Genomic DNA, 16,472 nt, shown 5'->3' on the forward strand with positions numbered 1-16,472 from the left:
CTTCTCTTCTAGAGCTGCCATCCTCTCCTTCAGGTGGAGCTGCAGACGCTCGTTGGACTCTGTGAGGAGTCTGTCCACCGTGTCCGACAGTCGCTTGTTGTGCTCTTCATTCATCTTTTCCCTCTGTCGAGCCTGCAGGGACGGCACACAAGTGACGAGTTACAATTCAAAGTCATATCTACCGATTTAAAAAATAAAATTGCTAACAACCCACATTAAATGTTTGCGGTAAAGCTTATAGTTACTTTAAAGCAGTGGTTCACAATAGTGATGTTTGGACGTTGCTGCTTAAATGTCCCACACATTTGCTGCAGTGACACACTGCAGAATCAACACAACAAGCAATACCATAGTGCTGATAATCTCTACAGTTGCCTCTCAGTGTGGGGGGGTATAAACATCTTCAAGGTGGATTTACAGTGTAGGATTATATTACAGTATAATAGATTGTGTATTTTTTCACTTTCCTGCTGATATTCTGAATAATTTGCTAGATTTAGATCACCTCTTAGAAATACAGTTGCTAAGAGGATCTGAAAAATAGCTAAGTTTTGAAACTGTGTGTGTGTATGTGTGTGTGTGTGTGTTTCTCAGGTGACTGTGTCGTGTGTGTGAGGGGGTGGTGATAGCTACGCTTGCCACAGAAGATTCAGTCACTGTATAAGCTCATAATTCATACTCATATTATATATTTTGGCAATAAAAAAGACCCATGGCTACAGGTAGGCAGAGGACCAAACCACTGTAAGGGATATTGGGGGGGGGTGCAATCTGTCAAAACTTAAAAATGCATTGTTTTGCATCTATAATTAGCACAACTGCTGTGTCACATTAACACACTGTAATGACACTGATGGACAACAATTTGTTTTAATCAAAATTTGTAGCAGTTGCTGGATATTGGTATAAATTGGTTCCTTATTGGTCTCTACCATCACCACCAAATTCTGCAGCCTTTCTTTTCTCTCTCAGTCTGGGTATCCACTGTACTGTAGCACTTTGAGGATACTGTAAAAATGTGTCGTTGAAGATGCTCATGTGATAAGTAGTACATTATTACATTACGTGTGAGCATTTTACACACCAGAGTGTGTGTAACATTGATTTGGTCAAGTGTCATTGGTGATAAATCAGACAGCGTGTAATCAGTCACAGTCGCCTCGAGCTGTCATGCTCATGCAGGAGTGGCTGCCTGGTTAACGTTGCCTGGCACGACGCCCCCGCGGTGACTCACCCGTAGCAGCTCCTGGTTCTTCTCCTCCAGCTGGCATTCCAAGTGCCTCATTCGCTCCTCAATGCTCCCGTGACGCTCTTCCGCCTACAGATGGATCACAGCATAGACAGGACAAAAGAGGGCACGATGATCTGCGGATGATCTGTTTGACAGCCTGACGGGCGACAAAGAAAAGCAGTGGCGACGACACAAGCCAAAGCCTCTATCCCAAAACTCAAAGATGGATATCTATCGTTCTAAAGCAGAACTGCAGAGAGAGCTGGTTGAAACAAAGAGTGACAAGGAGAAAAGATGGAGGCCACCAAAGGACAGAATGAAAGAGGAAGAGAGCTCCTCCAGCGCTGCACTGCCAAGTATGAGCTCCAGCCAGAAGTGCCATGCAGCTGTCCCATGGTGGTAGAACGGCCAGAGCAGAATCCCAGTAAACACGCTCGCCACAAAACACTAATAAGATAAATGAATGAAATCTGCTCTCTACAGGAGTTGGCAGTAGCTGTGATGCCCTGTGGGACTACCTTCCTAAGAATGGAGTTCATGTCTTGGAGTTTAGCTTCCATAACAAAGTGATAATCATCGGGGGAGGAAGAGGAGCTGGAGTCAGACTACGTGGCCGAGGAAGAGGAAAGGGACATGTTGAAACGTCATGACATGACACCACGTGCACACTTACACATTGGTATAGGAAAATCAGTTGCACTTTATTTTACAGTACACTAATACGACACAACAAGCTGTAGTTTGTATCAAATTAGACCACTGTTAGACCCTAAATTTGTCCCTAAATACCCTCTAATAAAGTCTAATAAGGGGCTAACAGTTGGAAATAATACACTTAGGTTTATGGTACAGTTCTGTTGTAATGTGTCCCTAATTACCTTTTAATAAAATCTAATAATGATCTAAAAAAAATTGGGGTTTCTAACACAAAGTACAGCTTGTTATGTGTAATTATTGTACCGTAAAATAAAGTGCGACTGAAAAATCTAGAGACCAGGGCATCTGTGGGAATGTGTCAACAGTATGTGAGTTCATGTGCGCGTTTGTGTTCATACCTTGGTGAGGGCCGCTATCCTCTGCGCCAGTTCGGCCTCGACCTCCGGCAGCGTCTCCGCCTTCCTCATGGTCTGCTGGAGCTTCTGCTCTGCGAGCTCCAGCCTCTCCTGTAGCTGCCTGTTCTTCTCCTCCATCTGGACAAACATCGACAACATCAGCAGGGACTCATTTCAAAGACTTATGAGCTACTGCATACTGTAAATTCTCCAATTACGTTCTTAAATAAACTGTAGTTAAATAATAATGGCTGGCATAAACAAGTAAGCGATGACATTTTTTGTTTTACTATTACACTGTTTCTGCTAAAACTTGCCACATATGCTTCTCATTAACGCTGCTCGATTAATTGAAATATTATCAAAATCACAATATGGCCAAGTGCAATATCCAAAACACAGATGCTCCAATTTTTTTGGGAAAAATGTAACAAAACAGCATTATAATCAAGCACTGTAGTGCTGCAGAGACGCCCTGGCATACAAATATATGTGCTTCTTTGGTACAAACCCCAACAATGTTACATCATGTGAAGATTTTTTTATTTTTAACCATATTGTGCAGCCCTACTTCAAATAAACATGCAAACAGACTCATTTCAGTACACTTATGTTTGTAACTTAAAACCTCAAGTAGAATTTGTGTGATATAGCTTTATGCATATTGAGCCATTTTAAGGCTTTTGAGTTTGCAATAACACCAAATAGCAGCATTAGTGACGTCAAAGTGGAGCAGATTAAAAAACAGAAAGGCTGATTACTAAAATATGATCACTAAAGTTCATATACAGTAAGTGAACTTACAAATAAAGATGTTTCTCTAATCACCTGCATTTCTTTGCAGTTCAATTCAAACATAGTTTGCAGTATTTGTGTTTTGTCCTGGTATATAGTATAAAAATAGCCTGTGAGTGTGAATCTCCTCCTCCTTTTCCCTTTCAATGTCAGCAGAGCATCATCGCCTGGTAGAAAATAGAATCACAGTCTTCAGTAGGAGGACTGGCTACTGAAGGATCTGGCAACGTGCCTGAACCCTCCTTCAAAATAGCACCATAACGGAGTCAGAACAACAGCGGCTCTGCACTTGCCAGCAGTGACAGTGGCGACTTTTACTCGGCAGCAGATACCGGTAATTGCCCTGATTAGGCATTCGGATACAGTACTTGCCATTATAGAGACGGAAATCAAACCCAGCGTTCAGTGAAGCTGTCACCGCGTGACTTGTATTTCCCCGTTGCGTGTTAAGACTTTCCTCCCTGCCCTGCTCAGGGCTCTGATCAGTTTTAAGACTCTTTTTTTTGGGGGCTGGCTTGGCAGCTTTTGCCATCAGCGGCAGATGCTCTGCTCCCCAAAGCATCGGGTCTGGCAGCTCAATATGCAATAATTAGACTGGAGTGTGTGTCAGTGATATTTTCTGTCTGTACCCGTATCGCCATCCCACTGGTGTCTGAGATGACACTGGGGAAGCGTGACAGTGTGTTTTTGTTCACGCTATCCTCCCCAGGTGCCCGTCCATCCATCTTTTTTAGCCCTTTTTGTCTGCCATTTCCTCTCATCCCATCATCCCTCTGTACCGCTGGCCAAGCCTACATCCCCTGAACAACTCATCTTCAAACATCAGCGGCCAGATCCCGGGGTTCAGCCTCTGGCACAACAACAAGCAAACTCATTACACAGCCAGGGAGGAAGATGTGTTTTTGTGTGGTAGCAGCAGCTTTAACCCAACAGCTTTGAAGGGGGGTTTCTGTACGTTCTGAGGGTTTTTTTCATACATTTACTTTGTGAAGTGATCTTGTTGTCAACTTGAGGTGCTTATAGTTGCTTGTGCACGAGCCAAAAAGGAAAAACTTAACTCAGAAATTAATAGCCAAATAAAATGGCTGAAGATTAGCACCACTCACATATCTGTAGCTAAATGGCTGCTAGCTTTTGCTCGTTTTTGCGCCAACAACAGTTGAGCAAACTTGGAACCTCTTTCTTTTTTTCCTGTGAAAACAACATAGATTACATCTTAACTTAGCTAATGTAAGCAAAATGCTAGCTAACTAGCCAGCTAATGATTAGCTAGTTAGCTGGTGTTTTGCTAACATTAGCTAACTTAAGATGTGAATGTAACCATCTCTAAAATGTGTTTTTCTTTTCAACAGACAAGAACGACCAACGTGTGAGATGTAGGCTTTGCAAAAACAGCTTTAACATTAGCATTATGGGATGAGCACCCGCCATAAGTCATGCCAAGGGAATGAAGCATGTCCAATATGGGAAGACTGAGAGAGACATTTTTTCAATGACGAAAACCACTGCGTGACCAGGAAGTGGATCAGAGTCTACCTCCAACCAGAGCGTGGTGGCGAAACCTGAAAATCCACTGGGACATTAGGCTACATTTCAAGTTAAAATACCATGTTTGATAAGCAAACGGAAGCAAATTAATTTTTCCACTGAATTAATTTACACCTTTCCTATTATGTAACACTATCAAGTGATAATGTTAGCCAGGAAGTGGGTCATGCTAACGCTTAAGAGTTATCAAATGTTGTTTTAGCTTGAAATATGGACCGATGTCCCTCTGGATTATCACTATCCAACCAGGAAGCGGTAAAATGAGCAGTGTAAGATTTGAGCTTCAGAAATACACATACACATATACGTATATTTCAAGAAACACGACTCATCCGTCCAACTATTGCTTTAACAGAGTCATCGCTTGGTGTCTCAGCAACTTTTTTCGCAGCATAGCTGAAAGATGCTTGTGTGTCTCATGGTGTCTGTGTGTGCGCTCATGATTACTTCTGCTAATATTAGTGTGACATTCTTTGTATCCTTCCAGAGCTCAGCTGGTGCTTAAGCCCGCACTCATGAAAATGTCAGTCAATCTTCTATGGCCAGGCAATTTATGTAATTGGCTGCAATGAATCACAAGGAATCATCAAAAGGAGAATAAATCTGCGCCATTGTCATCGTACTGCACGGCATTTCAGGGTGACTTTGAGCCATGTGCATCTGCTCAAAGTAAACATTAAAGTAAAACCGTCAAAATTCCTTCCCCAGTGATAATTTCCTCCAGCATTATTTGACACAATGTCAAGAGGTTCTCTCACTGCCAAACCTCTGTGAATCAGCTCTAAGGGTTCTGTTAACTGACAGGAACTATCTATCTTACATAACCAGCTGCATGCATCTTTTCTGAATCCAGTTCTTTTGTTGGAAAAACATCCAGCATTTCAGCTCTGAATGGTCCGTTTCAGCAGGCACCTGGACCTGCAGACGCACAACTCAACTAGACATCAATTATCATGACAGTTTTCAGAGCAAACAGAACCGGAGAACACAACGAGTCTTGATAATCTCTCGGGATCGAAGGGCATCAGTCAGTCTGACCTCACAAACACACTGTGGATTATACACACCTGTCTGAGGAACGCCTCCTTGTTGGCCAACTCGTTCTCCAGTTTGTCGTTGATGTCGTGCACCGAGGTGGACTCCCGCTGGGCGCTCAGGTAGCGTTTTTCCAAAGTTACGATCCGTTCCTCCATGTCCTCCTTCTGGCACATGGCCTGAGTGCAGACACACAAAGCCAGAGTCAATAAAGATGAGAGCTCTCTAAAAAAACTGTTCTGGAAATGTATTTTGAAGAGTGTAAACGTATGTTTCTGGTTTTTGTTTAGCTTTTTGTCTTAAAGGGATATTTTGATTTATATGAAGTGGGGTTTTAGGACCTATATCCATATACTGCTTACCCACAGGGTAAGGAAACCACCCTTATATAAGCAAGGTATCACCCTCTGCAAACCAACCAAACTCTTTAGGTGAAATCAGTCATTTTAGCTTGCAGAACATAGGAGATGCAGGTCTATTGCTGCCTCAATCCGTTTTGTTTGTTTGTGTTATTTTGTAATGTCAGTGAATTCAAAGTAATGTTTAAATACATCAAAATCACACAAGAACACAAACAAACTAACAGATCAAGGCATCTGTAGACCAGCAACTCCTATATTCTACAACATAAAATTACTGATTTTGCTTATGGAGTTTGGTTAGTTTGGAGAAAGTGATATTTAGCAATGAATGGATATATTTCTAACAGAACTGTGCAAAATGTTCTCATCGTGGTGTGTGTTGAAATATAAAGCAGCTGCATGTTGTTAGTACAAAAAAGTCTGTGCAGAGTATGAAAGATAAAATTACAGTACGTCCTAAAGCCCTCATACGGTTGTACTGAACTTGAAATGTAAACACAAAATTGAGCTGCAGGTTAACAACACAATCTTTTGTCATCAGAATGGCTCCATGTATGACATGACCACAGTCAAATACCAAATAAGACGGACAATAAAGCTTCATAATGTCCCAACATGCGGCTGTGATCTTGTATCTCACACTGCTGCTGCCACGAAACCAGGTTTCCCCCCTGGTGACAGCAACATTATCTCTGACACTCTGAGAGTTAATTTCCTGCATGGAGAATTGCTGCAGACACAAACCCATGCAAGCACATGGGGCTTCAAAACCACACACACAAAAAAAAAAATCGTAGTCACTTGGAGAGCTGAACAAACTGCGGCTCTCAGAGGAGGCAGTGCAGGGTAATAACACAGGGTCGGGCTGTCTGATAAGGCCGCGTTTGCCAGACCACAATCACTGCCTCTGCCAGCATCGTTAGCAATCAATAGCAATTTCAGCAGAGGGCTGTGGGGGGATCAGCTTATATTCATATCCAGTCCACTTCACTGGCATTCACCTCAGACAGACGTATGCTGAACAGGGTAATGATTGGGCTCTTAATTGCCAATTTTATGACACAAACATTCCCGTTTGTCCAGGAAAAGCGGCATTTAACAGGCTGCTTTCGTGCTTTACGTGTCGACACTCCGGCATGAAATACTGTTTAAGGAACAAACGGTGGCAGATGCCGAGACAGCTGCTTGTTTTTCTTCGAGTTTTTTTTTTAACATTAAGTGTTAGTGTGTGTTTTTGAGACGTGTTTATGTATCCTACTGTTGTCTGTCTGTTTCAATGTTGTGATCTACAGTGTATTTATAGGATTCACCTGTTTGTTTGAAGCAGATGTGTTAATAAAGGCAGATTTCTTTTGTACTCTACAGGGATAGTTTAGATTATTTGATGTGGAGTTGTATGTGGTACTTATCAACAGTCAGTGTAATAGGTACAGTAAATGCCAATCGGCACCCCAGTTTGTTTTTTTTTCAGATGGGAAATTGTGATTATGCGGGCCAAATATCACTTTCTCCAAACCAACCAAACTCCATAAGCGAAAACAGCATTTTTACCTCACAGAACACAGGACTTCCTGACACACCGCTTCCTCGATCTGTTAGTTAGTTTGCGTTATTATGTGACTTTGGTCAATCTGAACTAACCTTTGAAGACACAGAAGTCATACAATAACACAAATCAACTAACAGATCAATGCAGGAGTAGACCAGCAAATCCTTTATTCTGCAAGGTAGAATTACTGATTTTCCCAATGGAGTTTGGTTGGTTTGGAGAGAGCGATATCTGGCTTGTTTAATATCAGTTTCCCTGCAGAAAAGGCTGTCTGATGGCAAAGTAAAGCTGTGAGAATATACTAAATATAGAATACACTTAAACTTTTTAGCAGTACATTGCTTAGCTTCTGTGCTGTTACTCCTCTCTGCTGTCCAAAGTGTGGACATGCTGATGGGCATCTACTGTAGCTAAAACACTGACTATAGATGAAAAACCTCATACAACCCCACTTCAAATAATCCAAACTATCCCTTTAAGGAAGCTGTATGCATTGAACTGTGTGTGTGTTTGACTCTATGTATCTGTCATACACACAGACAGAGGGAGGGGGAGTGTATATGCTAATAGAAGCTTTTTTTAGGCCGCCGCCAGCCGTCTTTGATGTCTCTCTTGCAACTGTTATTCCCTTGCAAATGTGTGTGTCTGTGTGTGCGTTGTAACCTCTTTGATGTCCCTCTGGTACTTGTTGTTCATCTCCTCTGACTTGATGAGGTCCTTGCGGGCGGTCTCCAGCTCCTGCTCCACCTCGGAGACCCGGGAGGAGAGGGAGGACATGCGCTCCTTCATCTGGGCCAGCTCGTAGTTCTGCTTCTCCAGCAGGTCCTGCAGCTCCACCACCTGGCTCGCCTCGTGGGCCGGCTCCAGGGAGCCGTTGGACAGGCGCTGGGGGAGAGATGAATAACGAGGGGACAGCAACTTTAACTTCAGTTTGACAACAGAATTAAACTTCACATTCTTAGGAAAGGAAGCGGAGGAAACGGAAGAACAATTATCTTTGATCTCGGGAAGCTAGAAGACAGAAAATAAAGATTGCTATAAACTAACTATAACTAATGAATGCCTTATAACTCTATATTCCCTATAATTACATTTCCATAAAATGTCATGAAAAAGAATTACAGAAAGACATACCAGTGAAATAAAGTGTCAACACAATGGTTAAGGGAATAGTTTGACATCTTGGTACTGTTAAAGACAAATTCCATTTTGTATTTCTCATACACTTTACTAAAGGAATCTGTAAATTGACAAAACACAGCTACAGAGTCCTGCTTTGTTCGTTTTACATCTTGGTAGTTGTTGTTTGAAGTCTTGGAGACCGATTTGGCTGTGCACCATTTTATTTGGGACACTTACTGTGCATGAATAAATCAAATCCATAATTTAAAAATTCCCTTTCACACCTCTTTCTTGTGCGGATTTCTGTTTTTAAAAAGTGTTTTAACCACATGGGGACTGGAGGTAAAAATAATTGGAAACATCCAATAACAGAAAAAGAACTTGAGAATGCAGAAAAACAGCGTTCATTAGCAAGACTGAAAATGAAGCAGATGAAAAACAATTTTCTGATTTCCTGTGGCTTCCTGTGGCGCGTTGAAGCGATCCTTGAGAAATCAGTCCCGCTCCCACTTCAGATTACCATTTCTTCTTTTGAGAGTTACACACATTAGCACTCTAATAAATTCAAGTTCAGGAGCTCAAGGCTTCAGCTCTTCCCCTGCTTTGAATCTGGATGGTGACTGAGAATCACTCCAGACTCCATTGGAAAGATTGCTTTGACACTTGCATTAGTAATATGATTAGCTCTCACTGTGTGCAGCTCCCCTGGTCGCTGCATGAGGTAGATTAACGCATCAGAAAACAACATTATTATCACGACTAAATAAAACACTTCCTCTAACCGCGCTTTAAATAACTACGCTGTCTCTTTATGTTTAAATGTAATTATTGTATCGCAGCTGGAAGTGAAGATTGAGTGAAAGTGATGTCTTTATTCTCTGCCTCTCTCTGTCTCTCTGCTGTGTCAGACCCAGCTGCCCGTCCTCAGCCATCCATCTGTGAGGACAAACCTAATTGGGCCTCTCCGCCTGCTGCCTGTGATCAATGATTCACCCGAGCAGGGAACAAGACCCACTAAATCACACCGCTGATTTTAATACAGGCGCTCAAGCGCTGGGGCCGCTCTCATAAAAAGGACCAAAGTTTAAGGATTTAGCTTTGCTTTATTGCAAAATGTCTCAACAGGCGATACGTTATTCAGCTGTGGTTCCCGTTATTGAGCTCATTTCACAGTCGTGTGACATTAACACACCTGTTTTTTTAAATGGAGGAAGTTTAAATGATCATTTTTATAACCTGCAAGAGTTTAGACGAAGTTTTGCATCCACATGAGCGGATACATGTTAAGAGTCGAGTCGCCCAAAACACGTTTTCTCGCCCACGCGTCATTGAGCCAAGTGGACTTTGAAATTCCTGTTGCAGCTGTCACCCCAGGATAGTGGAGTAAATTGGAGTAAACGATGGAGTCACTAACAAATAATCTCGCAACAAGGTTTGTGGGTCATCCAGAGTAACACGCTGGGACATTTTTTCTACACTTGAGTGTAGAAAAAAGTAGATTTATTTACCATATAAGCAGAAAACGTGCAGTGAAATGCAGTGTTGCTACTCTTAACACTACAGTTGCAAAAATTTAGTTGGTTAATCGTTTCCAACTACTAAATCAGTTGCCAACTATTTTGACAATCAGTAAATCATTTTGAGTCATTTTTTAAAGGAAAAAAAATGCCCAATTTCTCTTATTTCAGCTCCTCAGATGTGAATATTTTCTGCTTTTAGAGTCCTTTATGACACTAAACTCAATATCTTTGTCATCATTTTGGGAAATGCTGATCGACATTTTTCTAACATTTTGTGGATCGAACAACTCAGAACAGATTAATTGATATTGAAAATAATGGTTAGTTGCAACCCTATTTAAGAATAATGTGAAAAAAGACCCATATGTCACAATTAGAGGCAAACTAGATAACACACAAAGCGAGAGTAAAGAAACGTAAATATTTGAGAGCATACAGTAGGTTAACAAGGCACAGGATTATTTCCACAGTATATGAATATAAAATCAATATTTCAGGTTAAAAATATCACCTATTGTCAATACTGGTATATCATGACACCATTATCTCCAAAATAGTAAAGTAAAGAATTACAGAAATATCAACAAACTGGTCAGAATGCAGCCACAGCACAGCTAATAATCTTCAAACTTGCTCCCTACATATGCACATTTCCATCTCTGTCATGTTCGATTTATCCATCTTTCACAAAGACTGTTTCTGATATTGTTTTACAAAAGTCAAAGTCAACCTGGTTCTGCAGTATGTCAGTAAATCTGTTCTTGGACTTATGGCCCACGAAACTAACGCAGCACCAGTCCAGTGCTGATGTTTACAGAATGAAAAATTAAACTGGTGAGGCAACAGGCTTCAGCTGTCAGACTGCATTAGCTGGTTATCAGGCAGATCCAGGTCCGTGCTAAAGGTCTGAGAGCTCAACGGGTCAATAAGCACTTCAAGAGCTGCGCTTTCTCCTCTCCTTTCTCCCTCTGACTCCTTCCTCTCCTCTCAGTGACCTCTTTCCACCCGTCACATTAATGACAGCCAGGGACACGTGTGAATCGGCTGGAGAGGACTGTGCTTCCAAGAAGATCCTGCAGATCAGCTGTCATTCCCCCGCCCCCCCGACATGCAGAAAGTCACCTCACCACCACATCTTAGCAGTTTACGCACGCTGCGCAATTTCTTTAGCAAACACACGCACAAATAAAAACAACACATTTATATTCACTCCTTTTATCTCCACGAAACAGACTAGACGATAGCCGTCTCCTCATTAGCCCATCCCTCTGCACACCCTCTTCGTCTTTTTACCCCCGATGTCCCCCCCTCCTGCAGCAGACCGGCCAAGTAATAGCATCTGCATTGATCTGCCCAGGTATCCTCCGCGGGATGTAGATGCTGCTGTCTGCATGTAAAAAAGGATTTGGCAGAAACCTGCTTTGGGATTCGGGGTTGGTTGGTGTGGAGTCTGTTCTGTATGATCTAGTAAATGTGGGTGCAGTTTCTCCTCTGTCTTTAAATTAATAATCAGAGGGGAGATTTGTATTCAGCTATGCAGGCCCACGTGTGCTCCTGCATAATATGAAAGGCCGAGGTCACATCAGTGAATAGCGCCAACCCGACTGTGGGTCACCTTCAAAGCTAAATGTATCATCAAACCCTTTAATAATATTTGCAATATTTTAAAGTGAATTAAAAAAACCTAAATATGCAGGAATAATTTGTGCAGGTGAAGACAAAGCTATGAACGCAGTGACTTTGACATTGATGATATTTCAAGATGATATATGACGGCACAGATCAATGCTTATGTGCATATTTAATATCGTGTAAATATATGGAATATATAAATCCAAAAGAGGCAAGATCATGTCCTCTTTATTGAAAAAACCCTGAAACCTCTAGTTTGTGGCCTATTTTAAGAGGGTCACTTGTATATATTGTGTTTCTCATCTCAAGACTTTAATAACTTATGTTATATTCAAATGTTTAAACTCTTCAACTGAGGCTAAACACAAATATTCAAGCATATTTAACTTAAAATTTTAAAAAGAGCCCACTCACCTTTCCATGGACCTTCTGCTGAGCTTCGCTGCTCTCCAGGATGTCCTCTCCTCCCTCTCCGGAAGCCACTTTTCTCTGAATGTGAGCATTTTGTTCCCGTAAGGCCACGATCTGCGGGCGGGCAAACGAGCGCACAAATTAGAGCTGAAATAGCACAACGTCAGAAATCACGCATATACATAGAAGCTAAGTTCTAATGTTAAGAACTTAAAAGAACTCATTAAAAAAAACCAAGACTGGACCGTAAAATGTTTTAATTGTTGCATTTCCATCAATGTGGCTTTGCAACACAACCTGTCTCCCTCTTACGCAACACTAAATTACAGTATGTCCCGCTGCAGGAATTTATGGAACATGAAGCTGGAAGCACTTGATACAATCACTATAATTATCATGTTCTGTGGACCTCGTGTCTCGTTTCACCACCTTAAGCTACCGTCCTGAAGTCATAATCCTGTCTGACAGGTGACCGACAACAACAATAATTAGCTTCCTCTCTGACAGACACCATGTGATTATCACTCCGCTCATGATGGGGGAAAGAAACATAGACAGTTCATACGCTCCTGCTGCTTGTCATAAACAGTCTGCAGCCCCTGAGACTTTGCGGTGCCTCTCGTACTTTACAAAACAAGATTTTTTCCACAACCTGAAACTGCAGGTGTAAGACGATCATTCAAAGCATGCAAAGCATTAAAAGTGACCAACCAAAAAATGAAACTTCCTCCTCGTAAAAGTGATTAGTTCAGTGCAGCTTTTGGAAAACAGTAACTCAGCAAATCATGCAGCTATAGTCAGTGTGAGCTTTAAATAAATTCTAAGCCCTAATTCTTGTCTTTTTTGTCCAAGTTGGATCAAGCTTGGACAAAAAAAGACAAGAATTAGAGCTTAGAACTTGTGTGTCAAATTGTCATTCCTGTTAACTGAAAATTCAAGTTCATTGCAACTTATTTTATACTTATACTTATTTTCATACTTCTGACCATTTATTTATTGTATTGATTAGGGGTGGGAATCTTTGGGCACCTGCTACAATTCGATTATAAAACGATTATTGATACATCTTTAAGCTAATTTATGTATATTGATGCACATTTTCACAACACACATTTCTTTTTGTCTCACTGAATAAGCATTCACCACTTACATTTTTTAAAAACAGCGCGTTTGTAATAAGAATTCATTTCCATTATGTTTTATTAAACTATTGGAAATGTTTGCAAACTGGAAAGTACCAACAGTAGCCACTAGTAGCCGCAGCAACAGCAGCCTGCCGTCTCCCCGACTCCTCCGTCGGGTGGCATCGAGTTACGGCTTTTCATGTTTGTTGTGTTGCCAAAGTATTTTATTTTAGCTCGACACAGCTTACATATAACGTGGCTCTTGTCCAGTTCGCTTCCGCCGTCGACGTTGTCGAAGCCGAAGTGTTTCCACGCGGCTGCTTTTAAATTAGACGGAGCTGTTCGGACCTCATGGCGAGGTAGCTAGCGGTCGGCCATGTTTGTTTTCTGCTGTGCGCGTGTCGCTCCAGGTGCGCATCCCAAAGTGTCCCGGCGGTGACGCGTACCGCGCCTCTTAGTTCCGCATTATTTAGAAGCTTCTGTATTACTTTAATTAACAGATTTAAATAATCTAAATTTGGACGTTTGTGAATCGATTCAGATTCGTCCACGTCCGAATCGTGATGCATCTTAGAATTGGAAATTTCCCCCACTCCTAGTATTGACTATGATAAGACTGTATTCACCAAAGTAATTTTTGAGATTTGAGAATTCACAGCATCACTACAAACAAAGTCAAAGTCAAATTTAGAAGAAAAGGCACCAAGCCTTAGACGTGGGCAATGATGCACATTTTAGTTCATGAAATATTAAAACTTTATTTTTATTCAGCGTACAGGCTACACATTTTTACAAGTGGGGGAAGTATGAATCACTTTAGGCTTATAACAACGATATGTGAAAATTAAAATGCTAAAAAAAAATAATAACCAACCTCTGAATTAGGAGAATCAGGCACTGCTGCTGCTGTCTTTTGAAGACAAATTTTAATAATGCTTTCATATGAGTCAATATTAATTTGATGGTATCCTGCTGATCATCACAGAGAACATTTTTAAGGACCAAGTGACAAGACTGTTTGGCAGTATGTCTCAGGTTAAATGACTCTTTCTATGTGTAATTTGCTGCCTCATATTAAAAGTTGCACACCACCATATTTTGTAGATTTTGAAGGATTTAGAACGATCTTTATTTATTGCTGTAGTTATCATTCTTGGTGTGTCTTTTATTCCCTGCATGAGCATAAAAGCAGCCCTGAGAGACGGCAACAACCAAAAAACAGTACAGTGTGAAGCATCGTGCTGGTTTGGACCTCAGAGATGCTTTAATCTCTGAATCAGTCAGGACTGCATGTTTTCCATTTTTTTGTATTTGTTCCTTTTTTTTGTAAATATCAATTAGGATTTCCAAGCAGCTCAGATACTGTTTGCTTCAAAAGGAGTTGATAACAGGTCATGGGGATGTTTGAAAATCTCTACATGAAGGTAGAAAATTGCATTTCTCTCAACAACAGATATTCACTCTCAGTGAAACGGTGAAGGAAGCCTCTGGGCGTTTGAGCTCGTCGATAAAACAAACAATCCTCTCAAGTGACTCTGACGTGATCTGGTTTAAACTCAACCCTGCCCTCGCTGACCTCACGGTGGGAGTGAGAGGATGTCAGGACGTGTTTAAAGTGGAGAGAGCGGTGCAGTAAAAGATGATTTCCAGGGTTTACTTCGAATTAAGCTTGGACTCAGACTTCACCAGCAACAGCTTGGCTTCCTCTTCGCCGCTGCACACCGAGCGCCGAACGTCTCCGTTCATTATTTTTAACGAGGGGATAATTATGCCTCCGTACGTTTCTGGGCCATTATTCCAAGATTGTCTGTAATTTCTCCAGCTCAGAGATCAAACACTAACACCCTCTGTGACATAAAGGCACAACAAATGATGAATGGAGCGCTACAGATGCATCTCCAGCTTGGAAATTACAGAAAGGAGAAGTTTGCCAGATGCAGAAAAAGAACATGGTGCCTATTATTTCTGTTTGATGTTGTTGATCTACCTCTCATCAAAGGCAAACATCTGACGGGAAAAGGGGAAGAGGAGGCACGAGATGGGCCTGCGTCATGATTTCCTTTATCTTTCTTTGGCACTTCTGTTGCTGGATGGATGGAGAGGTAGTGTGATGGGGGAGAAACTGGACAGACGTGAGGAGGAGTGAAGGGGGTGGGGTGAGGTTCTTAGGGTATAAAAGATTGATTTTGTCAAGGTGAGAGCCGGGAGCATGCACGTCTCTGGTGCAATGCACTTAAATTACAATCAATCACATGCTACAGAGCAAAGGCATGTGCACACACGGAATATATCACAAACCCAGAAAGTAAAAAATACACTCGGTTTTCAGTATAAATAACATTAATTCTGGGTGTTAAATTTGTTTGTGATGTAGGCTTTTTTTGGGAAAGATGTGAGAGTTATCACACAGGATTATAACAGGAAGAATAAAAAAAGAATACACATCCACTTGGTATTATTGGGTCATAAAAGTCTTGTTTTCTTTAAAAAAAAAAGTGACAAAATCTACCTTTAGAAGTGTGATTTAAGCTTGAATTTTTCTAACAGAAATTGATTTGTCTCAAGTAAGTTCTAAAATTAAGTGTCATTTTCTGGCAGATGTGATTTCAAAAACGTATTTTCTCAGTTAGCATTTCACACGAGAGACTTCAGGCTTTGTTGTTGTGTTTTCACTCTTCTTCCTGGTTTGAACCGGCTGGGAATCAAATCTAACGGCAGTTGTTTGCACATGTTGACTGTATTGTTTATTTTTATTGCGTATAACTTTTTAATCCGTGTTTTCTGATTGTGATGAGACTGTGGGTGCAAATTAGCTGTTGAGACGCATTGAAGTTTTTTTTCTAAACGTGTCACCGTGTTGATTACTGTGCGTTGTACTTGTAAATAACAACAATTCATCCTCTGATAGAGTCCAGCACAGTCTGGATTACAGTTTGTTCTGTAGCAGCGAGGTGCAATCAGCAGCAGTAATCAGTGTGTGGCCACTTAAACACCTGTGGCTGCGTGCGGTCAAAGGTCGATGATTTCATCAGGCATGGCCGTGTTGTCTGAAGCCCCGCGGGGAGAAGGGGGCTCATACCAGACCTCCATC

General features: G+C 41.4%; 1 protein-coding gene across 1 annotated transcript in view; it reads right to left on the reverse strand.

Moving 5' to 3' along the window:
• The window catches only part of ppfia2 (PTPRF interacting protein alpha 2), a 235,853-nt gene that overhangs the window by 59,968 nt on the left and 159,413 nt on the right, over positions 1-16,472 (reverse strand). The window contains exons 6-12 of the mRNA XM_084711099.1: positions 12,261-12,371; positions 8,236-8,457; positions 5,694-5,840; positions 2,287-2,421; positions 1,750-1,836; positions 1,235-1,318; positions 1-132 (exon numbers count right to left, since the gene is read on the reverse strand). Of these exons, the coding sequence (XP_084567225.1) occupies positions 1-132; positions 1,235-1,318; positions 1,750-1,836; positions 2,287-2,421; positions 5,694-5,840; positions 8,236-8,457; positions 12,261-12,371 (918 nt within the window). The remainder of the gene's footprint in view (positions 133-1,234; positions 1,319-1,749; positions 1,837-2,286; positions 2,422-5,693; positions 5,841-8,235; positions 8,458-12,260; positions 12,372-16,472) is intronic.

This window comes from Lutjanus erythropterus, chromosome 22 (assembly GCF_056507025.1).
Source record: "Lutjanus erythropterus isolate fLutEry1 chromosome 22, fLutEry1.hap2, whole genome shotgun sequence".
NCBI lineage: Eukaryota > Metazoa > Chordata > Actinopteri > Lutjaniformes > Lutjanidae > Lutjanus > Lutjanus erythropterus.